General features: G+C 40.8%; 1 protein-coding gene across 1 annotated transcript in view; it reads right to left on the minus strand.

The window, feature by feature from the left end:
• Positions 1-3,792: 3,792 nt before the first annotated feature.
• The window catches only part of LOC106096648 (voltage-dependent T-type calcium channel subunit alpha-1I), a 252,424-nt gene continuing 229,339 nt past the window's right edge, over positions 3,793-26,877 (minus strand). Inside the window, 8 exon segments of the mRNA XM_025908200.1 lie at positions 3,793-7,062; positions 7,065-7,353; positions 9,102-9,241; positions 12,112-12,286; positions 14,025-14,159; positions 15,884-16,024; positions 25,171-25,620; positions 26,634-26,755. Coding sequence (XP_025763985.1) covers positions 6,692-7,062; positions 7,065-7,353; positions 9,102-9,241; positions 12,112-12,286; positions 14,025-14,159; positions 15,884-16,024; positions 25,171-25,620; positions 26,634-26,755 — 1,823 coding nt within the window. The 3' untranslated portion in view covers positions 3,793-6,691.

Here is a 26,877-nt window from a genome sequence, read left to right on the forward strand (position 1 = left end):
GTATATGAGAAAAGTTTGGCTGCTTTGTTCTCCCACCACCAAGAAATGAGCAGGAAATAGAGTTAGCATTAATTTCCACTGGGGTTTATGTGATAGGAAAGCTGTGTCAAATATATTTCACTAATGACATTTATTTCAGAGTTGGCAGCTCTGTGCTGTAATGACCTGGGCCTGAGTGAGATCTGAGAGGAAAATAAGGATGAAAGGGAGAGAGGCATCAGAGAAAAGAGTGGAGGTGCTTAATGTGGATTTGAATGGAACTGAGGATGGATGGAAGGATGGGGAGTTACATAAGGGGAATACAGAGAATAAGTTTTACAGCTGTTTGCAGTCAAAAGTATGAAATGTAACCTGCTGGAGCAAAGAGGCTGTAAAACGCGGGCTTCTTTAAATATTTATACGTTTTTATAATTAAATAAGTGGAAAAAAGTAATTGTGTCATGTGAAAAGCAGATGAAGAACATAACATAACCATGAACTTCTTGAAGTCTGCAGGTAATCGATCCCCAATGATTGCAGAGGTGGTACACTGTTACATGGGGCATCATATCTAAGTGCTGTGTCCACATGATGCTGGTAGAAATATTCCACTTTGCGTGTACGCAACATGTGACGTGCACAGATTTAGGGAATTTTTATTTTTTACATCTGGTGGGGATTTAGTGAGAGTCCACCAAATATAAGCAAAATCTAAATGCAACTGCTTCAGTCAGACAAGAAAGTGAAAGCTTTTAGAGCGGCAATCACAGCCCTCTGACTTGAATGTCAGTGAAAATTGATATAAACATGCTGTGCATGCAAGACAGCCTCAGAACAAAACAGAACAGAAAAGATCTGGCATGACCTATATGTAAAAAATACATAAATAAATTTTAAAAAATCAGGATAAGAAGTGAAGTGATAGTGTTACTGATTATCTCTTCATCATGGCACCAGTTACTGGGTGGGATATGTTAGGAAGCAACTGAACATTTTGTCCTCAAAGTTGGATGAGCTAGAAGCAGAATAATGGGCAAGCGTAACCTAACTGTGATGCCTGGACAACTGGGTTATCTCTGAAACTGCAGCTCTTCTGGGTGTTCTATCAAAAGTCATTCAAGAGAGGAACAGTGGTAAACCAGCAAAAGGGCCATGAATCGCCAAGGCTCACTGGTGCAGGTGGGCAGCGAAGGCTGACCCGTGTGGTCTGATCCAACAGACGAGCTAATGTAGCTCAAACTGCCCAAAATGTGAATGCTGGTTCTGACAGAATACAGAGAGCATCACAGTTTGTTGGGTATAAGGCTGCAAATGCAAACAAGTCAGGGTACCAATGGTGATGCTGTTTGCCTCCAAAAGCACCAACAGTGGACCGCAGAGCAACGAAGAAGGGGGTCTGATGAATCAGATCAGGCCTCCCTCTGGTTCCATGTCTATTGCTAAGCTGGGGGACACCAGGATTAGCAATAGTTGTGATGCTTTGGCCAATGTTCTACTGGGAAACCTCGAGTTCTGCCAACCTCTTGGATGTTACTTTGACACCTACCACCTATCAAAGCATTGCTGCAGATCATGTACGTGCTTTCATGGAAATGGTATTCGCTGATGTCTGTGGCCTCTTTCAGCAGGACAATGTGCCTGATTCTGAAGTTGAATCATTGTTAATATGAATGCCAAACTGAAGGACAGGAGAGAGGCACAGTGAGCCTCTACAGCCTTCAGCAAAACATGGTGGAGGTCCGGTCATGGTACGGGGCAGGATTTTAGGCAGCCGTGTGGAGGATAATGTAATCTCATCTGGAAAGCGTGTGATTAGCACACTTTCAATGGAGTAAAAGCACACCTGGACTGGCCTCCCCAGAGCCTGAGCCTTAAAATGATCGAAGCAGCGTGAGATCATCTCGACTGGAACGGAACAAACGCTTCAAAGCTCCAAAGAACAGCTTTGAATGTCTTTCAAAGATAATGTAGAGCTGAAGACTAGGGATGGGTATCGAAACCCGGTTCTTGTTGAGAACCGGTTCCCACTGTTTCAATTCCTTGGAATCGTTTGCCATTTTTGCAAACGATTCCCTTATCGATTCCAGTCGCCCCGAAAGACGTCACCACGTTGCGGAGCGTCATTTACCTGGCAGGACGCCTAAGCGGCTCAAACGCTCAAAAGTTTGGTTATACTTTACGAGAATGGATGACAAAAGGGCAACTTGCAATACTTGCAAAGTAGATATTTCATTTAAAGGAGGAAACACTACAAATATGCAAAAGCATTTGCTCACAAAACACGCGACAACCTTAAATGAATGTCGTGTTTTTAATTCCGCTCCGGACTCGTGAATCTCAACCCAGCAGCAGCGGTAAGGTTTGCACGTCCTCTCCCCTTAATACGGCAGGTAAATAATCAACTAACAGTGCATATTATGTTAGTGCGATCTGCCTTATTACAAAACCTGCCATTACTGTGCGCTGCATTTAGGTGACCATGATGAGAGAGACAGAGTCTGGCTGGCAGTTCTCGCTGCAGTCTACCGTTAGCGTCTCCTTTCAGGCCAGGATAGACGAATGTCACCGAGCAGTGACTAAGTTTGTGGTCAAAGCCTTGCACCCATTTGCCCCGATTTTCGGTAAGTGAATGTGTTTAATTGTAGGCGGGGACATTACTGGATATTCTTGTGTAATTGCTACAAAATAATTTATGTTATACTTTGTTATTGCTACAGAAGAATATTTATTTTATTATTTTACATTTACAATTTTTTTTCCCGGGGACCCTGTGACACCCCATTGAAGAGCCGTAGGCTGTGGATCTCTTAAGATCTCACTGTTGGGTTTGTAAGGCCATGTTACTCCTAAATTTCTATCTTGTTCAAAGAGAAGATATAAAACAAAGTTCTAAGCTAATCGACCTTAGTGTTCTCCTTTTTTAAAAATAAGAATCGATAAGAGAATCGATAAAGAATCGAATTGTTAAACAGAATCGAAAATGGAATCGGAATCGTGAAAATCTTATCAATACCCATCCCTACTGAAGACTACTTAAAGGAATTACAAGAAAGCTTTCTGAAGAGATATTAGGCAATACTAACTTTAGAATGATACAGATTCTGTTTTGGCTTAATATACTGTAACTGAAAAGGGGAAATAAAGAAATTGAGGGGTGGCTCAAAAGTTTTGCACAGTATTGCACATAAATGAAAGACTCAACAAACAGACATATATTAAACTGGATTAGGTAAGCACCTCAGCTCTCTGAAGCGCCCATTTCTATTGTCAGTTGACCAACCCACAGGTGTGAGAACAAGGCACGATGACGCTGAACAACAAAGACCAAACAGTTGACCCCGTGACACGCTTTCAATGACAGTCGCTCTCACACGCTGAAGCAGAAATACTTCATAAATTGTAAAAATTAAAAGAGAAATAAACAGAGAGATTAATGCAAACACACAAGATTCAATAGGAAAGTTAGGGATAAAAAACAAAAGGACTGTATCTAAATCTTTTAGATATGTTGTGCATGCAGAGCTTTTACAGCAGGTTATTTGTGGTATTAGTCCTCCATAGTACTGCATGAGTTATAATACATGCAACTATCAGGTTTTGTTGTTCAAAGTTAATTAATAGAAACAAATGCAGTCAAACCACATGATAGATCATTCTCCAGATATTATCATCTGTATGAGCACGGTCCCAGACTGACGAAACAAAGAGTGAAGCGTGAAAAAGGCTCACATTAATCGCTGACATAACCTTGAAGAAAGAGAAAGAAAATTCACTCAAACCTCATTTTGAAAGAACAACTTCAGGAGTCGGAGGTTGTTGAAAAGCTATCTCACTTTTATATGACACTAGAATGACATTTTGGAAAACAAAAATAACCTACATGCATTTGGGAAAAAGAAAACCGTGTCGAGGAGATGGAGGGAAAAAAGAGAGAACACACACTCTGGAATACATGAATACATCATCCTTTCAGTGACCTTTGAATCTTGGTGACATTTTATTCGAATACATGAATTCATAAATATAATCTTCTCTCACCATATTGCCTATCTCTATGAGTCCCATACATCTAACTGTACATCTACTGTAGCATATTGCATATCTCGATTAGAGGTGGGTAGTCAATAGTCATTTAGTACTCTGGCTTCCTTGTGGAAAGGAGATAATATGATTGGATGGGAGTAAGGAGGGGAATGAAGACAAAGTAGAGAAAGAGATTAAACACCGAGGTTTCTTCTGCCTCTTCTCAAACAGCCACAGAAGCATCCTGCAGTGTTTTGATGCTGACATCTTTGTGTGATATGCGTGTGTGTGTGTATGTGCTTCAGGATGTGTGTGTGTGTGTTATATGTGATGGTGCAATGCGTGAGGTGCATATAGGTCCACCTGAGGTCTACCTGCTCGGGATTTATTCTATGATGATCATCACAATTTGATAAAATTACAAACATGTGCTCAAACTACATCCACGTGGACCACATTGCTTGTCATAGTATATATTTTTTTCTACTGTCTTGCTACACTCAAGCAGACCTGAGTCAAATAAACATTTGGGTTTAAAGCAGCAAACAAAACAGTGATTTCCATTTTCTGAATTCCCGCTAATCTGTACACCGACTTTTTAAGAAGAAACCATCCCGTGTGTTGTGTTTCCCATGCACATGCCGGGCAGCCTGCTCCACTACAGTCTCTCAGGTACATTTAAAATAGGCGGAAGATGTTAAAGACCGCGTTAAATATCGTCTGGTTTGCTTCAAATGCCGAGACCCGGCCCAGAGAACAGCACGCACGTATAAGACAATAGGTGCTCTTTTTGTTTCAGACTGAAAAAGGAGTGCTTCTGGGTGACTCAAACGAGGGACGGTCTATTGACGTGCTACCAACCTAGTGATTAGCCCTGCCACAGGGCACTCAAACAAGGGCCTGTACTCGTGACAATAATAGAACTGAAGAGGTGGCTGCGTGTCAGCGGGCTAAGGCTGCGGGTACAAAAGCTGAGCCTATCCAAAGATAGACACTTTGTTCAAAGTACAACTTAACAAGCCTATGCCAGCCAAAAGTTCAAAGTTTTCTTTTTTTTGCTACGTTCACACTCACTACACTTACTACCAACATTTATACATACACCCAGGACACAGTGCAGTATGACTGATGAGGTTCACTGGAGTCCCAACCAGTATACTTGAGTGTGGTGTACATCTGGAACATCGCATTAATATTACTTGACCATGTTTTTCCACAATGTTTCAGTTGTTTGTGCGTCCAAATCAGGAGCAGCAGCAGTGTGAACGAGTACCAGCTGCAGGAAGTCAGTCAGCTGGATTTGGCATACACTTTCACTGTGCAGACGAGCATCATGTGGATACAGAACATTAATATGGATGCTGGCCAGAACAGGAACTGAGTGTTGTTGGGGACACTGTTACTTTCGGGGGCTTTTGGGACTTAGATATCATCCTGAAAGTTTATCAGATAACCAATCAGATTAACTTAAATTTTTGGAAATCTATTTTTTTTGTTTTGGCATGACTCAGTATACTTCTATAGGCTCTGATTCAGTGGTCAGCAGGAAGCTGGTGCTTTGAAGTCTTAAGACATTTAACTTAGCATCCAACTTTCAGTCTCCCAAGTCAGTGCTCACTGTAGCTCCAAAGCTGTTTTACATTACTAGCATCAGAGAGGTCTGATTAAGGAATGGATGTGCCATTGTTAAACATGGTGTTAGGTACAGTAGCAAAAGATTATTTGTCAATTGTATTTGGCCCAGGTCTACACTTAAATAGATTTTAGCCCTTTCATGGGTGTGCAGAAAGCAAAAAATACAGAGTCCACTCTGAAAGTGGCCAACGCTTCCATGAATTACCCACACGTATCCTCAGCAGCATTCACATTCTTCTTCTTTTCAAAGAGGCCATCTGTCACTGTTCAGACTAGCCAGGCTCATTGCTTGTCTTGGTCTCCCTCTTTCTCACAAATGGAGACAGAAGCGGGTACATTCACGCAACTTCAAAATGTTGAAGTTGGAAAAAACAAAACAAAAGACAACTTTTCCATCACCCGCCGAATCTTCCAAAGAAGGAAAAAAAAGGTTGATGCTACTATTAGCCATGGACATTACAAAAAAACATGAAAAGAAAACTGTACAAAGTTCAGTTCTTCCTCAAAAGAAGCTTCCGAGTTTGCCATCTGTCCAATTTTGACAACAGGGTTTTTGGACAATGGTTCAGGGCGCATTGAGTAAAGTGAACCCGGTCCTTAGAGAAGATTGAACTTCTTAACAGTTTCATCTAGAAAACACCGCCTTTGTAATGTTCACAAATCACTGCAATTTTCAGGGCTGTCTCTCTAATGGCTTTCTGAATATTCTTTCAAGATGGCTATAATATAAAACCCAGGATCTGCCACATCTCTCAAAGGCTCAGTCCTGCTAACAAAAAAGCTGAGCTCCTTGACATTATTGTTAAGACCTAGCAAAGAGCAATCGCATATCCTGTGTAAGAGAAATGATGTCAAAACTCAGAAGCGACTGGGATCTTTTGAGAAATGACTGATCCTAAACAGAGAGAGAGAGAGAACAAATGATTTAATAAAGACAAGAGAGAATTTCAGATTCCGGTTCACAGGACATGTATTAAAAATCTCTCCCTGTTCTGTTCAAGGTCCAGAAATGCAAATGGTTAAAGAGTTCCACTACAGAGAGGCAACAAGTGTTTCATCTGTTTTTCCTGGAGCATGTGTCTGCGGTCTGACGCCTGCTTTTCATGCCGGGGCCTGTGATGTCTTGCTCTTCACCTCTCGCCATTCGCTCTGTCAAGGGGTTGGATAAGAAACCATGGACGTCTATGCCATGAAAGTGGTGGCCGTCTTTACTCCGGGCAGACAGATTCGTTTGGTCCAGAGACCCTGTGCTGTTGCATTTCTTCACCAGCGGGGGTGCCAAAGAGTCCGGGGTAAACAGCGACGTAAGGGAGAGACTGTTCAGTGTCTCTGACAGGTGCTCGCTGCTGAAGGTTTGACGGCAGTCATCCCGGTTTGTCCCCGTGCCAACATCCTCATCTGACGGGTCCATGGAGTCCTGCTGGGGCAGCCGGGGCTGGTGCTGCCGCCTCCGCTGCTGCTCTGGCTCCTCTGGTGCCTCCGGGTGGCTTGGAGGGTCAAAGGAGTACTGTGTCTCTTTAATAAAGACCGGCCCTGGTCTCCTGTAGTCGGTGTCTGGCGTTGCGAGGGGTGGCTGGAGACAGGGCAGAGGTGGGGTGTGGGGAGATCCAGATATCGAGGTGAGGAGACGTTGAAGCTCAGCCCTTCTTCCAGTGTTGCCTGCAGGCTGCCCTCTGAACTGCCTGTGGCCAAGGAGGAGTCACTGTGGGACGGGTGCTGGAAGAGAGGATAAGAATTTAGATAAAAACCAAAAAGAAAAAAAAAAGATAACAACACACACACAAATTTAGAGTTACAGCTTAACGCCTTTACACATCGGACACATGTAATCCGTGTGAAAGCATAAGGTCCAGCTCATCATCGCTTCGTGTCAACCTACAAGTTCAGATCCAAAAAATTCTGAATTTCCTGGAGCTACTGTTACCTAGATCAAATTAAAGTAAAACGCCAGTAAAGAAAAGAAAACCAGCTCTTATTGGCTGATGTTACTGTGACCAGTACCTAAGGACAGTTGTGTAACAGGAAAGGAAGGATCTGCCCCGGGACGACAACACATTGGTTTTAACTCATTCTTGGTTAGCCAATTTCAGAAAAGTCCTAATAACATGAAACCGTGAAATCACCCCGCTTGCAATTCCCCCTGCTTGAAGGACCCCGCCCTGAGTTTGGGGGAAGCGTTTGTTTAATCCAATATGTCTGTATGCAGGAGGGATTTAGTCATTATTTCTAATCCTGGCAGTACTAAAATAAGAGATTACGAAAAAGCAGAAACATAGTGGCAGGGAGAGAACGCAAAGCAAAGAGGGATAGAGAGAAGGATCACCCAGGAGAGGAGAAAACGGAAAAGCAACACGGGAGAATGTGAGGAGCGGGAGCCAAGCACAACAGCGAGTGCCGAGTCGGTATCAGGCTCGGGGCTGGCCGGGCTAATTAGCTGAGCGCCGCAAAGCATTACTGTAGCAGCGGAGGATCACAGAGCCACTCAGGCACGAGCTAAACAAACCAAACAGGTAGAGGAGAAAAGAGAAATCTGTCTCCATGGTTACAAAAGGAACAAGAACTAAAATAAGGGCCTTTTTTTCTCCCCCTTTCTTTCGAGTTTGTTTCACGTAGGAGCCAGCATAGGGGAGGTGTTAGATTCAGTATGGAAGAGAGGCTGGCTTTAATTATGACTAAATAAACTCTCTGGAGTCTCACACTACAGTAGGACTTCAGTGGAGGGTGGTGATACGTGTATATTCACGATTTGGTGCGCAGTAATTAGATTCTGACTGATAGATCACAGAAGAGGCTGCTGTGTCACATCTAACTGTGCCACTCCTACTCAAGTGTTGATTTCTAATGAACTAAAGTGATTCCAAGTGTTTATTACATCCACAGCTGTAACAATGTCATCAAATCAATATCTAGGGCCAATATCTATTGTCACTAAGGCAGGGGTGTCAGCCTAGCAAAGACTTCAATCTGGCCTACTGAAAAGCTGGAAAATGTGAACTGTTTATCTATTCATAAAGAGCCATATTGGGTCATAAATTCATGCTAAATTCAAGGAATTTAGTAGTACATAAACAGCTAACTAAAAGAGAAGTTTAAAAAAAATTCTGTGAATTAACAAAAACTTTATGAAACATGTAGTTAAACATCTTTCCACTGACAGAAAGGGGCCCAGCTAAGATCAATGTGGGCTCTACGTATGTGGCCCACGACGTAAAATGAGTTTGACATCCCTGGTGTGATGTGTGTTACAGTTTCAGGTTCCCAGATGTTCTCATTCAGGCTCACAAACACGTCTGCCTCTCAACAACCCCTGCATGACAACTTCGGTTCGCCGAGCATTGACACAAAGGACACGTTTATACTGCGTCCTATTGTGTCACTGATGTTTTGCACAGCAATGCTGATGTCGTCTGTTCAGCCAGCCTGCCATACAGACACAAACGAATCCATTCATCTGCTCGTAATACCTGGGAGCCCAACGGCCTGCTGTTGGCTCTGGGTGAGCGGAGGGACGCCCAGGAGGCTGGGGAGGCCGACCTGGAAGGCCGTCTGTCTCCTGGGCTTGCGCTGTTTCCAGGACGAGCTGCAGCAGCTGGGTGGAAGAAATCTGCAGGTAGATGCAACACTGGTGAAGTTTCACGAGCGCCTCCACTGCAGCTTTCTCCATCATCATCTGTAAAGGGAAGGCTGCAGTTTAATCCAGCTGTGGCATTGACGCTCATATTGCCATCACTTTGTAAGTCTGCCTCTCTCTCTGCATCTTTTATTGTAGAGACAGGAGTGGGAACCACCACAGAGGCAGTTGTGAATACTCGGGAATTGTTCTCTGTCTCTGGATAGATTTAGTCCTTTTCTGTATTATTTCCTGTCCTTGTTTCCTTTATAAGGATGTCAGCCAAAGTGATTCCCCACACTTACTCAACAGCACCAGGATTTGTTCCAGTTAATCACTATTTCCTCACAGAAAAATGACAAAATATTCAATGAATGTTTAGACCGTCTGAGCTATGTTTGCACCACATTGCAAACAATCTGTATAAACAAATGTTGACGCATCAATTGCAGAATTTTTAAGCAATGAAGGAAACTTTTGGTACTATAATGACTCATCATGCTGTAGCAGGTTTTGGCTGCATGCAAAAAATCACTGTGGAGAGCAAAAGAATCCTTTTACTGAAGTCCAACCTCAAAACCATCAGCCATTTCCTGCAGTTTAGCTTTTTCTAAGCTTCTTTTTGGAACATCGACATTTGTGAACACTGACCAATGGAAGTCTTGTCCTGGATACTCACTGGCTACGCTGCAAGACCCGCAAAAAACATCACTACCTTGAGCCAAGGAGGTTGTGTTTTTGGTAGCTTTTGCATGTGTTTTAAATAAACTCTGATCAGATTTTGTAGGCGTGGAGAGCGGGGTCATGTTAATATTCCATTAACACTTGGCTTCATCCACCAAAGTCTTCAAGGTAAAACTCGTGATTATTGGTCAAAGCTCTAATCTTATAACTTACAAAATACTATTCTTACAAGTATCGTTTATATTGTCAACATATAGAAAGTGACGTATAAAGAATTAAATTATATTATCACATATATTTAAATATAGCTCAATTTTTCCACCTTAATGTGGACAAAACTTTATATTTTATCTTCACAATCATTTTAGAAATTAGTGATCTGATGGCTCAACATGTCCTTAATCTAAATGAAGAAGAAACTATTATTTCAGCTTCAGGGTAACAGGCCAAACGACAGAATGTCACACCTCATTGTACAGTCTGCTAACACCGCCATGTGGGGTTAAGTATCTGATGGTAATCTTTGTTAGGAAATTAAATTCTGAACACCTCATTCAGGGCACCGCTTTTCTTACTTAATTAAAAATGTTATTGGACCATTTTATAAGAAAAATGAACAAAAAGATATTAATACAATTAATACAAAGCACTGTTCAAAATTAAAAGTTATCAGGAAGCAATTAAATGTCTCTTTCACACTTTAATAAACTATATATATATATATATATATATATATGTGTATTAGTAGGTAAAGTAGTAGATAAAGTTGCATTTTGTCTGTTGTGCAAACACAATTTTTACATTTTCAAGATAGATGAGAGTTTCTCACAGGGATATATCGTCTTGAAATTAAAGTTGTAACGGGATTGTATTTCAAATTAGACCTTGAGCATCCAAACGTCACAGACATACTTGGAAAAATTAAAGGTGGAGTGAAAGCATTTCATCTCCCAAACTGAGCATTTAGGAATAAATATTTTAAATAAGTAAGTAAGAGGGTTAATAATTCATGGAATGGACCCTCTGAGTTAGTATGTCTGTTCTGGTGATGGCAGTTATGTTACAGGGGTTGTTCAATGTTGAATTGCACCTTAACGTGTCATTCATTAGCATATCTGCCTGCCTTATGTCTGGCCTCATCTATCACTTCTTTAATTGCAGTGGAAGTCGATCAACTATGCAGGATGTGAGACATGTCGAGGAAAAAAGTCTTACTTTTCTATAAATGATAACATCAATGCCGTGCCAAAGTCATGTCTTAATGAAATCATAGTGGTTGATACCAATGAAAGAGCACAGATAAGTGTAATAAAGGAAGCTGATATGTCAGCTGATTTTACTCAGAATTATTGCTTCGTGTTTTTGAGTGTATGAAAGATTACATTGAACCATTTGGATGAAAAACAATCTACAAAGGTAGGATTTACAGAACGATTATTTTTTAGACTATACGTGTCAGTCTCTTGTTTAATAATTCAAAACTATTAATAGAAATTAACAGAAAGGTTTTTTGCAACTCTTTTGGTGGTAGAGATGCATTACTACTCACTTTCTCTCTCTCAAGGTGTTTATCACTTTACGTGTAAAAGAACAAATATTTTTTGAAAAGTCTGCTGTGATGTAAAAGCGCACCTCCCTGAATTCCCAGTGCTTCTCGTTGTGCAGCTACTCAGTCAGAAATACAGAGTAACTGCTTTATCTATTTACAGCATTGCTGCACAAAGTCGAACATTTTTAAAGAAGCAGTCAATAATTTTGTAACGTGCCATGAAGGACTGCAGTCTTGTTTCACGGCGTAAACAGCATGAGTAAATATGCGGTCGATAGCACGGTGCAGGTGGAATGAAAAGTTAGAGATGAGCATCTCGTTGCCTGCAGCTCTTCACAGGCAGCTCAGTGTTGCTGCTTCTTGTTATTTTATAAAACCCCTGAAACTTTTAAAACGAATCCACAGATTACATACAGAAAAAAATGATAAAAATACAGAAAATGAAGGCAAATATTTGACAAGTGATCAGTCGTAACTACACATACAGTACAGTGTACTTTAAGTACTTTGGAAATCATGAAGACAGTAGTTTTTGCCACTGAGTATGTCACACATGTAATCACTTTGGAGGACACTACTAGCTACATGCAGCTTCCTTGATGCTGCGCGGTCATCTTGTTTATGCCAGTACCTTTGTCATGTGCAGGGCTTTTCTGCTCCGGTGAGGCAGGATTGCACTGATGATGGATGCCCACTTCAAACAGCCCCTGGACACCCTCCTCGCTTCCTGAGCTGGAGGGACGAAGCCCTCTGTAACCCGCCTGTCTGGGCAACTCTTCCGAACTGCGGGAGTCACTGCTGCCCCTCTGAAAGAAAGATGAAGAAAATAAGAGCAGAATTTGAAAAGAGAAGATTGACTGAAAGTGGAGACGGGAAAAATTACCTAGAAAGAATAAATATCCAGGTGTACTGATGTTCACTGGAGCAAGAGAGACACCAAACTGAGGAGTTTCATTTTACCTTATCATAATGGAAATCTGAGCAGCATTTGTTTTTCAATTTCAAAAAGCTCCCTTTTCATGTCCCTTCCTTTATCCATCTATACGAGTCTGATTAAAATTGGAGGTGGTAAAAAGAAAGTAACGGCAGGCTTCAAAGCTTCAAATTGCTTGGCTGTTGTTGTTGGTTGTAAACTGGATCAAATGAGCTGGCCTTCAATACCACAGTGATGAAACAGACCAGGTGGAACGCTGGTGAGCTGAGAGCGAAGCATTCATGTGATGATGGAGATATAAAAGACATGCTCACGAACTCACACACACAGGAAAACATACGTACAAACTCCCATGTGCCCATGTCAAAAGCACAGTGGGAGGCACATGTTTTAATTAGGCAGTAAAGAATGTAAATAGTCATTAATAATGATTAGCAAGACCTAAGGGCTATGATGACATGATTTTACCTGTGTGTGTGTGTAGGCATGAGTGATTAGAGCTAATGTTCATTTCTGTCCCACTTATCAGGGTTAATTTCATGGTTGGCCATGGCTGTTTCAATTAGATGTATTTAAAGATGCTCAAATATTCAAATGTGGAGAGGATGCAAATAAGCATAGTTGGCATACTAATTCTGACAAAGTGGATAAAACTATTGATGTTTAAAGCATGGCAGTGGGTTTCACCGGTGTGCTTCTTTGATAAAATTCTTCAAAACGTGTCAAAGTTTTTTAAAAGCTCAAACTACACGTGATGCATTGGTGCTTCGTCAGGACAAGCAGGACAGGCAGTGCTTGCCCATTCCTCCATCCTTTACATTACAACTTCCAGTGATGGGAAACTGATGGCAGATTACAAGCTGCTGCTCGCTCCGCTTTCACTGCTTGGAGATCGCTTTATGTGGAAAACAGAGCTAGCATCAGCAAATAGATGTTTTTTCTGACTGATCGCCTTGGACAACATAAGAAAAATATTTTAAATAACTCCTTTAGCACCATAGTAAGGAAAAACATGAAGATAGAAAAGAGACATGAAATAAACGTCGATGTATCAAAACAGGCAAGTTGAACAGGTGCAGGCTCAGCTATCATTTTTAGATTAGCAAGAAATTACTAGTAACTGTAAACAGCTGTTTTACCAACACACTTTTCATTAATATTTCTAATCCTCTGTAGACATTGATAGATAAATATGTCATGCAGTGTGAGCACTGCATGACATATTGTGCTTAACTCACTTGTGATTTTTTGCTATGAATATTTTTTAATATGCTTGTTTTGAAAATCAAGATGTAGGCTTGCTTTTCTGAGATCATTAACAGCTTAAAAAAACATCTGTGTTCCTCACAGGATGCAGACTATAAATGTGATTTTATAGAATATAATGCATTACTCTAGATTAAACTGAGTATACAGTTTGAAATGAGCTCACCAGTACTGTTAATCCCAAAAATATGTAAAGGGAACCGTCTCAGCTTGACTTTCTGTAAGAGTTGCCACACTACTGGTGTGATTGTGTATCACTTGTGTATCATGTGTATAAGATGTGGGAGAGATGCGAGCAAGCACAGAATAAGTTCATATGTGTTGGTGTGTAAGTGTGAGAATACCTGGCTGTCTCTGACCAGCAGCTGGTAGCTGCTGTTTTCATCCAAACTCAGGTCATCAGGCAGAGCTGGAGATGACGACTTGTCGGACAGCTGCTCTGACATCAGCGATGCCTGCTCCACCTCTGCCAATCGGACCTGTACCACAAATACACAGTAGCCAGTCATGTTGAAGCTGAAATTTGACAGCAGGATGTGAAATGATGAGCCCAAAAGCCAGCAGCAACTTCAGAGACTGAAATGCACTGATACCACACGGTGCCAACCCCCCCCCGCAATTCCTCAAATGACGTGATGCTGTCCCTGTAGACTCTTATAATGTTTAGCTGAAATATTTTTTCCTATTTTTGTTGTTGTTGTGTTGCCCCCCGTACGTACAGGCTTTGGATATTTTAGCATTGCTAACATTAGCTGGTAGCATTCCATGGTAGTCTAAACAGAACTGACTAGCATGGAATGCTACCAGCTAATGTTAGCTTCTCAGTGAAAAAACAAAAACAAAAAAACTCACTGTCAGTCAATACTGGCCCTAAAATATCCACAAACACATGGGTAATGTCACAGTGGTTGTGCCCATCTTTTATATACAGTTTTTAGTATAAAGGTGACTTGGATATGAGTGAAATGTAACCCGGTACCCTTACTGCATTAGAGCATATTTGGACTCTACTTAACAGCCTGGTTTGCGTTCTAATATCTAAAGCACACAGACATTACACTACTGTGACTTATACAATGACTTACACTCTTCCACGCATACATACATGTACACACTTGCATGAAATCAAACTCATACCCTGCAGATTATATATATCAAATACAAAGAATAACCTCAGCTGAAACTGGTATTTGTTCTTATGTGTGATTGATGATTTTCACAGCTGTGGCTATTATAGGAAAACTCAGGACGAGTTCACTCACTCATACATCATTTTGGTGGTGCCATGTATATCCTTTGGGCATGATTATACAAGGGGGGAAAATGTCAAGAATATCCTTACAGACAACAGAAATTAATACAAGGCAAATTCTGCCCTGTAGTAATAAACACAGCCCCGCTCTATTTTTAAAGCAAATTACATTTTTGCAAGAACTGTGTTCGATTTTATTTTGAATGGGATTAAATCAGATAAAAACTGGATAATAGAAAATACATTTTAAAGTGCATACCATACATATTTATTGAATACAGTATTAAAAAAAGTCCTTTTAGGAATAAAAAATGGATTTTCTCAGTTTTTCATGAGCACATGATCTAAAAAAATTGACAATCTCAACATGGTTTCAGCTGCATTTCTAGCTATGAAAATCCTAATGCAGTATAGTACTATGTTTTGATTACACCGCAGTGCAATCACACAGTGTAATATACAGAACTACAAAAATATGTAAGTTGCACTCCTTGAACCTTGCTCGGATCTCACTCGGACAAACATAACTTATATTTATGATGTGTTTTATATAAAAGCAGCTTATGCAAAGTTTTTTTTCCTACTTTAATTCCTTAGTGTTAAAGATGACAATGAATAATCATGTACCTCTGAACTACCTAACTTTATACTTTTAATAGTATATCTAGAGCCCCTTACTGCACATCTGGGAAAATACGTATATGAAACAAGCATACCAATTTGTGAATGTGTGTGGGATGTGAAATGACGACATGCTCAGCAGTTTATTTGCAGCTGAATACATTATACTGCATATGCACTGTGTGTGTGTGCATTAGTAGTGTTGAGAATATATGCATCTGTATAATTGATGTAGTGGCACTTTATTACCGACTTGTAAATTTGAAATGAAGGCAGCAGATGTTCAGGGTTGTGCTTTGTGAGTGTCTGCGTGTGTGCAGCGCTGATAACCTCTTGAGGGTGACTCTTGCAGTCCTTGCAGATAGGAGGAGAGCCGTAGTGGTGAAAAACTGAACCGGAGAGATTGTCGATCAGGTCTCCTTCTAACGAGTCCTTAATCAGCAGAGAGACGCTGTCCAGCCACTGGCTCTCCTGCAATAACGACACACAAATACCACACTGATATCTGGCATGCATCATCAGAGATGGGAACGAAGTAACAAATACAAATACTTTGCTACTGTAGGTAAGTATAAATTTCAGGTATCTGTACTTCACTTGAGTAGTTTTTTCTGCCACTTTGTACTTTTACTCCCTTTATAAACAAAAAATGGAACAGGAATATATTTTTAAACAAATGTCTGTCTCTGCTTTCTAGTCCTTACAGCATAGCTTCTAGCTAGCCTTACAAAAGACGAGCAAACAACAAGGAATTAACATGTTTTGGCTGGTAATTTCAAATGTAACACTTCTATCTATACTGTGATGGATTTAAAGTAAAGAACAGTGTGTGACTGGTGCACGGTGGCTGTGGTTTCATGGTCAGCGTTAGGTAACATCAACTGTAGCAGAGATACATTTGAAGCTGGTGATGCTTAGATTGATTCACTGAATTCCATCTTCATACCAACTAAAAACTGTTTATTTCAAAGACAGAATAAACTGTGTACTGTCAGTGTAGAGGATGGAAATCAACTACGACCACTTATAAAACATCCGCTCACATCTTGTTGAATTCAGTTTTGTACATGCAGAAAGAGCAGCAAACCTCAGAGCGGTGGCCCAGGACAGCTGATCACATGTAGTTTTCAGCACTAGTATCTGTACTTTTACTTAAGTGCAGAATGTCTTTTGGCACTTTTGTGTATAATACAAACAGTAATACTAATGCAAACAGTACTTCCACTATCACCCCTACTCTCCAATCTTCTATTACGGCTACAAACAATATTAATAATAAGTTTGATAAGAGTGAATAATATTCATATTTTTAAAACTACTACTCTATTATTTTCCACTCGACAAATCTAATATAGATCGATAACATCTAACCATCTTCGTCACTCTACATTAATTTAAATAATTAAAAAACATCCTTGTCAGTAACTACTACAAATACTGCAAACATCTGTCTTCGTGTCAAGCTAAACTCAACATCTGGCTGTGCTCTTTTCTTTTGTCAGGCTTCCCGTTGAACTGCTATCTTTTCGTTCTCAAGACTCAAGTCACTCAGTCACTTGAGTCTTGAGAGTGAAAACGAAGGTTTACAAATGGTAGTGAGACCTGCAATGATGTATGGTTTGGAGACGATGGCACTAAGAAAAGGCCAGGAAAAGGCCAGATGGTGGCAGAGTTGAAGACGTTTGGACTTTTTCATTGGGAGTGGCCCGAATGGACAAGATTAGAAAAGAGCACATCGGAGGGAGAGCTCAGGTTGAGCAGTTTGAAGACAAAGTTAGAGAGGCAAGGCTGAGATGGTTTGGACTTGTGCAGAGCTGGGATAGTGAATATGCTGAACGAAGGGTCTTGAAAATTGAGCTGCCAGGCAAGAGGAAAAGAGAAAGACCACAGAGAAGATTCATTATTGTATTGAAGGAGGCCATGCAGAGGGTTGGTGTGACAAAAGAGAATGGTCGGCATAAGATGAGATGGAGGCAGATGATCTGTGGCGACCCCTAAAGGACGCAACCGAAAGAAGCAGCAGAAGAAGAGCCATAATCATTAAAGTAATGAGGATTGTTACAAGATCTGAAACAGGCAAATGAGGCTGTAACTTCAACAGTAAAAGGTTTACTGAGGTCACAGAACCAATAGTGTCATTTTCTCATTAATTTCTATTCAAACAGACCTTCGTTTGCAGCCAGAGGACATGGGCATTTGGAAAAAAAGCAGGTTTACGGTGCGTCCAACACTGGCTTGGGCTTTTCTGCTACTGATTAACACCGTTGATGATAGACTTACTGTATGTAAAAAATAAATGTATTAAAATAAATGTCTCTTTATTCAGAGGTTTCTCCCTTTGATGAACACAATCTTGTTTAAATCTGTGAAAAACAACTTGTTCTTTTTTGGGGGATGGGCATCTCCTCCTTTGTTTTTCTGTCTTTTAAATATCATTTCTCTCACTTTGTCTTGTTTCCCAGGGTACTACTCACTTTCTCACTCTCAGCCCTGAACCCCGAAGTCTCCTTACCCCTTACCGCATGTCTAAAGTTCAAGACTACCCATTCCCTCCAGGACCTGCTTTTTGTTCCCATTTCTCTTCATATAGGAGTACCTGATAAAGGGTGTGAGGTGAAGAGGCCAACTGCAGCTGATTGTCAGTCTGTGGCAGCACCCACTGATGTACTGTGAGCAACACATACACATTGTTTCATGTGCTGACAGATGCGCAGCAAGGGGTAAGGCAGTCTGATTGATTGGCTCAGCTGGGGTCCTTGGTTGTGGTAAATGGTGCCCATGACTCTGTTTGACTCAATGTCTTTCTATGTTCTCTGTATATTCTTTCATCCAGAAATCCAGTCTGAGCAGGACTTGGTGCAACCTGCTTTAGATTCTGTGCATTACACTCAGATCCTTCTAACCCAAGTCAGCTTTTTGATCATTCTAACATGCTGAGAATTCAGTGTGTAAACTGCAAGCCACGCCTTCTGGTCCATCATCAGTATCTGACCTCACAAATGTGCTTCTTAAGAATAGTCAAAGACTCACATAAACACTCCTACACCTTGTCTTGATGCATGCTCAATCATCCAGGTAAGTAAATCCCAAAAGGTTGATTCTGTTCATCTGGACGTAGCGTTTTCAGTGAGAGAAAAGTTTTGTGACTCAATCAAACCACTGATCAGCGGGCTTTGATCAGTGGTTGTTGATCAGTGGTCATGACAATTTGCATATCAATGATTAAGGAACTGACCTCACAGCCCATTGTTCATTCAGTGTGCTAGTTTCAGTCATTATGCAAATGTACTGTTTATAACGTTGGGGAAACCTGCAGTCAGCCGAGACTGAAGAAGTCAACGTTTCTCCTACTGAAAACGTTACGTCCAGATGAACATAATCAAGCTTTTGGGACTCCTAAACCTTGAAGAGTTGAAGCTGTTATAGCTGCAAATGCTGGGCCAACATCTGGGACAGCCACCAACCTGCAGCAACCACTCACCAATTGCTTAGATAACACATATTGTTCCGTAGCAACCAGTTTCTACACCTGTGTGATTGAGGCTTGAATTAAACTATTCAATTAAGAGGCATTGGGGTGCTGCAGCCCTATTTATTTATTTATTTTTAGTTCTGCTGCAAATAGCAACGACACAGTGAGAGCTTACACAGTAGAGTGCCTACCAACAAGAACACATATCAGCAGTTAGTACCCATATGGTATATTCCCCTACAGATAAGGGTAATGAAAAAAAATACAACAGAAGAGGGAAAACAAGCCAAGGGAAACACAATGCTCATTAAAATGTATTTCAGTCTTATCACTGCATACATGCTGAATGGTCACAGAATCACTCGTTAGATTCTCAGAGCTGTCTGAAAGACTCTAAGCTCCCTGTGGAGACAGTTGGGTATTTAGGAAATTGATGTACACCTCACATGAAGAGAGTCCATAAAAGAAATAATGCTGCATCACTGCAAATTTCTTCCGGCTGTCTCTGTGGTGTTATGCACCAATAATGATGAAAATCAACAGCTCTCGTGTCGAATCCCAGCCTTACCTTACAGCCTACATGCAGGGAAGACTACAGCCATACAAGATGTGCTAAGACGTCACATAAAGTGTTGAGCGTTTGGACTGAGATAATTTCAAATAAAACACTTTAAAAAAGCCAGAACAATATTATTTTACTGTTGCATTATTCATGCTCTCAGAAAGACTTCACTTTGTAATGACTCCATTACTAGATGTTCATGGTGATTTGAAAACAAAACATTTGGGAGAAAAAAAGGCAATCAATTGTCATTAAGTGGATGCACGCTGGGTTGTAATTAGTCAGTATGAATCTCACAGGGCCTCGGAAAGGGAAAGTCAGCAGCTCCAAGAGTGAAAAACACTTTTATGGGGTGATAAATAATAACTGCCTGGTTACCATTATTTGATTTCATTTACATTTTACAGAAATGCATTAATAGCTTTTTAATTACAAAGGCCAGAAATAACAGTGTGAAGAAAAAAAGCTTCAGAAACAAATTTAAACCATGCTCACTCCATGATCTGGGCCCAGACGGTGTTAACAGGATGTTATTGTATTGTATGTTATCATTTCATCTAAAAACATTTCCTTTTATGAAAATCATGCATCTTTATAGAAGGAGATCATTGTATAGCAATAAGAAAAGAACCTTTTTGGCAATGGTCACGATACAAATCTTTTTCGTCTTGCAGAAAATCTAAGCGTGGTTCTTTGTAGTCTTCGTAGTTTTCCAACATGACCGCACTGGAACAGGAAGTAGCCATGTGCAAACTGTTCCCACAAAGTTAGGATCATGAAATTGGCCAAAATGTCCTGGTATGTTGAAGTGTCCCTTCCAATGTAACTAAGGGGCCAAGCCAACTCATGACAAGCAACCCCACACCATAATCCCTCCTCCACCAAGCTTTACACTTAGCACCATGCAGTCAGACAAGTACCGTTTTCCAAACTACTAAACCCCGAGTCATTCATCAGATTTGGATTTCCACTCAGAGAGGATCAGTCAGTGTGACTCATTACTGCTCTAGCGTCTAGTGGTGGTGTGCTTTACACCACTGCATCCAACACTTTGCATTGTGCTTGGTGATGTAAAGTTTGGATGCAACTGCTCGGCCATGGAAATCCATTCCATGAAGCTAGCAACTGGTAATTGCCAGGATGTCATTCACAGGTCTCTAGGTGTGCATAACAGAGGCTTTAGCCAGTAATGACGGCCAGCAGCTTCCATAATTTCCAATCAGGAATACACACTTTTCTCTCATGAGATGGTTGCTGCGACCGGTCTCTAAGCTGGTGTGAATGAGGCCTGATTTGGGTTTCTGAACTTTAATTTATGGTTTTATACTTAAAAAAATATTGCTTAAAAACGTCTTACTGGCAGCATACAGTTTTTTTCCTTCCTGTCATATTTGCTATGACTACGTTTTTGATTCCAAAGAATGTCACAATATAAATAAACATAAGAACAGGCCCTTACTTGGTGGTTTTGATCTAAAAAAAAGAAAGAAAAAAAGCTGTTTCCCTGCTAATCAGAATAAAGATTAATAATACAGTGCAGCTAAAAAAAGGCTCATGAAAAGAGTTCCTCCCCTTTCCCGTTTCATCCGTCTTTTACTGCGTTTCTGGTTAAAAATAACATTAGGCTGACAGACAATGAGCTATAAGCACAATGAGACTGTGGTGGAGCACGCCACCCACTCACAAGCTCACTGTGTCTTTAACCATTCCAAAGTCAGCCTCTGCCACCGTTCCCTCGGCTCTGACTGCTTATCCATTGATTCAATGTCATTCTTCAGATGGGTGACAACGTTAATTTCCTTTCAGATTCGCCAAAGTACAGAAGATCACTTAGGTTAATTAGGTCCACACAGTGTCCAAAAAGTAATCAGATTCCCGTATCTGTAAGGATCGTCAAAAGGAATGACATGCATCATGCCTGCAGGGTTGATTATTGGTACAAGCTGGGGGACATGAGTTATTAATCTGAGCTTAATGTCAACAGGAGAAAGAAGAAAAATCTTATAGTGACAGCATGGATCTGCCTCTGAACATATTAGACATAATAACACTTATAATCATGGTGAACAAGTTAATAAAAATGAGTAAAATGAGGCTGTCTCTGTATAAAAGTGAGATTTTTAGCAATGCAGTGCATCTGAGTTCACTCTTTAATCTAGTTTTAAGTCTTTTTTAGCCTCAGCAAGAAAGAACTAAAAGGGTTCATTAACCTAAAGGCAGCAAAAAAAAAAGAAGTAAAAGAGCACAATGTGCTGGGAGTGAAAGTTTAGTTACTATATACAGTTAATTAGATGTAATGGCACAGCCACTAAGCAATCTTAAGTTAAAAGCTTCTATAATCAGTATTTTTACATTAGGACTGAACAAAACAGTTAATGGATCGAATTTACATAGTGCTTTTCAGTCTTATTGACCACTCAAAGTACTCTGCATTACACGACCACATCGCCCATTCATTCGGTGTGAGACACACTGACTTTATATATTTGACTTCCACACACAACATCATGCTACAGTGACTTATCGGGGACAGTTCTGGGGCTTCTAGAGGGACCAGGAACATTTTCACAATCTTGTTTTTTTTTTGTTATTACAAAAAAGTCCAAATGTATATTCTTGTAAAGGTCATTACACACAGAAATTTTGAATTTTTCAGATCCCAACTTGTCATGTCATGTATATAGAAAATGTTGACATCAAGTGCTGATGATCTGGTTCTAAACAAGAAAAGGAAGAAACTGAGACTCTGGGTTCATCCGATTCTCATGAGACGTCAGGAGCAGAGAGAATTTCATGGTTTGACCCAGAAGTTAAAGCTGTCTACTTACTGTTTTCATACAAAATAAATAAAACATTAAATTATTTATTATTTTAGTATTTCCATATCATTGTTGGCAAATGCAGTATTGTGATTGGTCTATTGGTCTGATTGGCGCTCTCTTTATTTAAAAAAACATCTAATTTATAATTTCACTGGATGCAAATTAATCCAGTAAAATGATGCAGTCAGTGTGAATGGCTGTATGAAGAATTCATCTGGCCTTCACCCCCTGTCTGCTCTACCATAATAACTACTCTGATAAGAACATTATTAATAAAATAAAATAAATAAATGAAACAAAAAAGATTAACATCAGGAGCCTGGAGAGGGTCCATAGTGCTCCTCCAGAAAGTTTCCTGTACTAGTAACTCTATTCTGCATAATCATGTGGAAATATCCTAGTGTGTTCTCAGAGAATAGGACAGCCTAGCATTCAGGTGGGTAATAGCTCTGTTTAGGGTTCTTGTTCCTTTTTTAAGAACAGCTGGCATCGATGCCAACAACAGTGTCTGTGTTTACGGGGTCACTTCTAATCATTTCTAATGAGCCACCTTGCAGTTTACTCACTTGGAGCTGCTGCCAGCAGTCCAAACAAATTAGTTAAACTCAGAAGTAAACACTCCAGCAGATTCTTGCGGGATGCAAACAGACCTTTAGTTCCTCCACACAATTATTCAATGTGTCAAACAGTCACCCTTCATTCAAGCATTTGCTCAATCACTTGATGCAACAATCACTTACCTGCTCACTCCCTCACTTTCCCAAACTGGTAGTGCTCCTTCGCCCTCCCCAGCCTGTCTCAGTTTTCCCACATAGTTGTTCTATTTTTCCTTTGTTTGTTTCCCTCCCTCTTTCTTTGTTGCCACCTTTGCTTATTTACATGTGTCTTTCTTTCTGCTCCAGCAGGCACACGTCTAAAAATACCTGTTCTCGTCTGCAGGTGCAACAGTTTCAGTGGGATTAGAAATGTGTCTTCTACTGACTGGCATCCTTTTCCCCCACTGCTGGTGTTTTTTGGTAAAGATGGTGGCCATTTAATATTTTTACACTTGTGCGCGGCAGTTCTCGGTATACGTCTCAGTCTTGTGATTTATGTGCTTTAATATATCTTTATGTGTGCGTTTAAAAGTCACCTCTTACACCTTGTATGTACACAAGTAGGGCAGCGATGTTTCATGAATAAAAACAACTCCAGCTGCTGCGCAGTCCCACTGAGCCTGACGGATGCACGCGGCACCAACTGCCACTGTAGATTAAATTAATGAAGTCTTGAAATAACCAGAATAAACATGCTAATCGTGTACAGTTCATCATATATTCACAGCCTGTTTGTGTAGTATTTTTAATATGAGCCAGGCTCAAGTTAGAGCTGCAACTGTCACTTTATGATTGAACAAATTAAATGGTTAGGCACCTGCCTAACCATTCCCCTTTTGGGGCTTATCCTGTTGTTGCCTCTCCAGTTCACTTGTTGTCACTTTGATTTCACCAAAAGAGGTAAAAGGGCTTTCCAATGGCTCATGCTTTTCAAACTTGAGGTTTGAGTGACATTGCATATTACTCATATGATCGAGTGTTTCCTTAATTTATACTCTGATGAGTATTTTGTAATTTGATAACCTTTATCCTTCATTAATTGATGAAGTGGCTGCAGTTGCCCAACATGTGAAAGATCCCTGCTTTGAGTCTGGGAGGAGACACTAAGGGACATCTGGTGAAAAAATCAAATGTGTGCTGTGGTGGTGCCCACTTGTGACCCCTCAGCTAGAGCAGGAGGTAGAGCAGGTCATCTACTAATCGAAAGGTTGGTGATTCGATTATTGGCTGCTGCAGTCTGCATGCCAAATATCCTTGGGCAAGATACAAGTTACTCTCTGATCCATTCATTGTAGAGTGAATGCGTGTGAATGTTAGACAGCAAGCACTTAAGCATAAAAAAACTGCTTGTATGAATTGCTTTGAGTGCTCAAGGAGAGTAGATATGTGGGCCAGTCCATTTACCGCTTAAAGGAGCAGCTGAAAGACATTTTTAATTGAAGAACTGTTAACACTAGTATATGATGGCAAGGACATGGGTTGGGAGCCCAACCAGCCACGTGCAAATTGCCTTTTTTAGTTATAAAAGCACAGGAAAAAAAGCAATCAAAAAACAAACCCTGAAAATGCCACTTAATGATAATTACTCCGATTGCATTACTGGTTTATTACAATGGCAGAAACTAGTGTCTTTTTTTTCCCTCGCTCTGGGTAAAGGAACAGTACATGTTACCTTAAGGGACAGAAGTAAACACGTCTTGGGTTGTGACTATGCAAACTGGCTCTACACTGTAACTCGGATCGGCAATCCTGTTGTGTTGTTGAAGGACTTTGCAGTCAAGAGTTGCGCACACTAACGGTGTCTGTCAAATCCTTATAACCACAGGTTTCAATATCATTTTGTGACGGCTGTAACTGGGAGAGGTTGAATGAATACATATAGTATATTTAACCGACTTACAGTTAACCCTAAGCCTAACCCGTGGCTTCCAAGCCACGTGCAGCTTTTAGCGGCTAAAGAGCTGCCTGTGGCTTGGACGTTGCAGGTTGCCGACCTCTGGTTTCAACAAATAATTTGCTTAAGAAAAAGTATAAACAGGTTTACAAAACTATTTTGTTTTTCTAAAAGATCAGTGGGATTTTGACATAGCCAGCATGCAGAACCCAACCCAAGAGCTCTCTATTCAGCAGTAATTACTCTCTTGAATATTTGAAAGTCCACTCACCTGTGCAGGGGAGTAGAGGCGACATCGAGGGTGAGTGTGTCCCTCATGAGCAGCGCTCCCTCCTCCTCCATCTCGAAGTGGTGCCATCAATCCGCTACTTGGGCCCCCGACTGTTCCCGCTGTAATTGCGCCAGACACTCCGCCGCCTACGCCCGCCCCGCTCGCAGTGGCAACGGTGGCCCCAGCGATGGCTCCGATGCCTCCCATCATGCAGCACAGGCCCCCCTGGGCCAGCTCCAATTCAATCTCTGCATCCATCTCGGCATCCTCCTGCGCCTCCTTGTTGGAATCGTCCAGATGTTTCATGAGCACGGCAACCACCACGTTTATCAGGACGAACTGAGCTGTGAGCACGAAGGACACGAAATACATCGGGGAGATGAACTGCAGTCCGGCGTGACAGCCGTAGTCGGTTCCTGGACGATCGGGCGGGCATTCTCTCAGGGTGTCCTAATGGATAAAAGGGTGTTGAGAGAGTTTTGAAAGGTAGAGGAAGGAATGAAGTGTCAAACACATGAAAAGGCAGTAAAGGAGCAGAGAAAGAGTGAGTGGATAAAATGGAAAAATAGTGAGGATTTGGGCAGACAAAGGTGGATAGCAGCAAAGTTTTGAAAGGGAAGGAGAAGAGGTAAAGATCAGTCAAATAAGGAAGATTTTATATGGAGTGAACACACAAAATATTTGCTAGAAATAATGATTTTAAATCAGAGTTGGGCTTACAAAATGTGACCAGATTGCCCAGTTCCATTTCCATTATTTACCAATCAATCAATCAATTAATACTCTTTAGTTTTAACATGACTATTATAGAAAAGAGAATCTGAAATGTCTTTACAGGCCACACTGTCAAACTTTCACACTTCCAGAAATCTGCTTTTCAGCCACAGTCACTTTTAGAGAGCCTAATCAGCACTGATTAACAGCTGGATATGTTGATATGAGCTGTTATAAAATTTTAAGAGCTCCAGGTACTCGGGGTACTCGGGTGTGATTGGAGAGTAAGATTGAAGTGATAGATGAAATTGAAGAGGCAGATCAAATAGTCACTTTTTGTGAATGTGAATTTGAATCTTCATTCATCCTCTGTAGACTCTGAGTGCACATTTACATCTTCAGGATCATCTTTGCTAAAGGACACGCTCATTACTCACTCATTTCCCCAACCTAAATACGGTCTAGTCCACAGATTTGAACTAAAGACCTTCAATTATAATTCTGCTTCTCATCTTCTTTCTCTGCTGAGATTGGAGTAGCTTATATTCGATCAGCCAACCAGGACAACATAAGCATGTATGCGTTATTAGACTAGAATTAGAAATGCTCAAACGGTGTCTCATCTAAAAAAATCTGTCCAAAACTGCCACTGGGGACAAGTTGAGGTAAAGTGGTGTGAAAAACAATCATTTAGGTCCATTAGATAACCCAGCCCAAAATGATGAAATGAGGATGAAGAACAAAAGTACCTTCATGATGCCATTCCAGTTGTCACCAGTTGAAACCTGGAAGAGCGTAAGGAAGGCCATTCCAAAGTTTTCAAAGGTAGCATGGCGGCTCATTCCTTCGCAGGGGTAGTCAGCATTACACACTGAGACCAAACATCAAGTGGAAAGAAAACAAAATGAGCAAGACGGGGTAAAGAGTGAATCTTGGCTCAGTCAATATTGTATCTTTCTTTTGCATCTGTCCATAGAGTGAGACATAACAAAT

This window comes from Oreochromis niloticus, linkage group LG6, assembly GCF_001858045.2.
Source record: "Oreochromis niloticus isolate F11D_XX linkage group LG6, O_niloticus_UMD_NMBU, whole genome shotgun sequence".
NCBI classification, from domain to species: Eukaryota; Metazoa; Chordata; class Actinopteri; order Cichliformes; family Cichlidae; genus Oreochromis; species Oreochromis niloticus.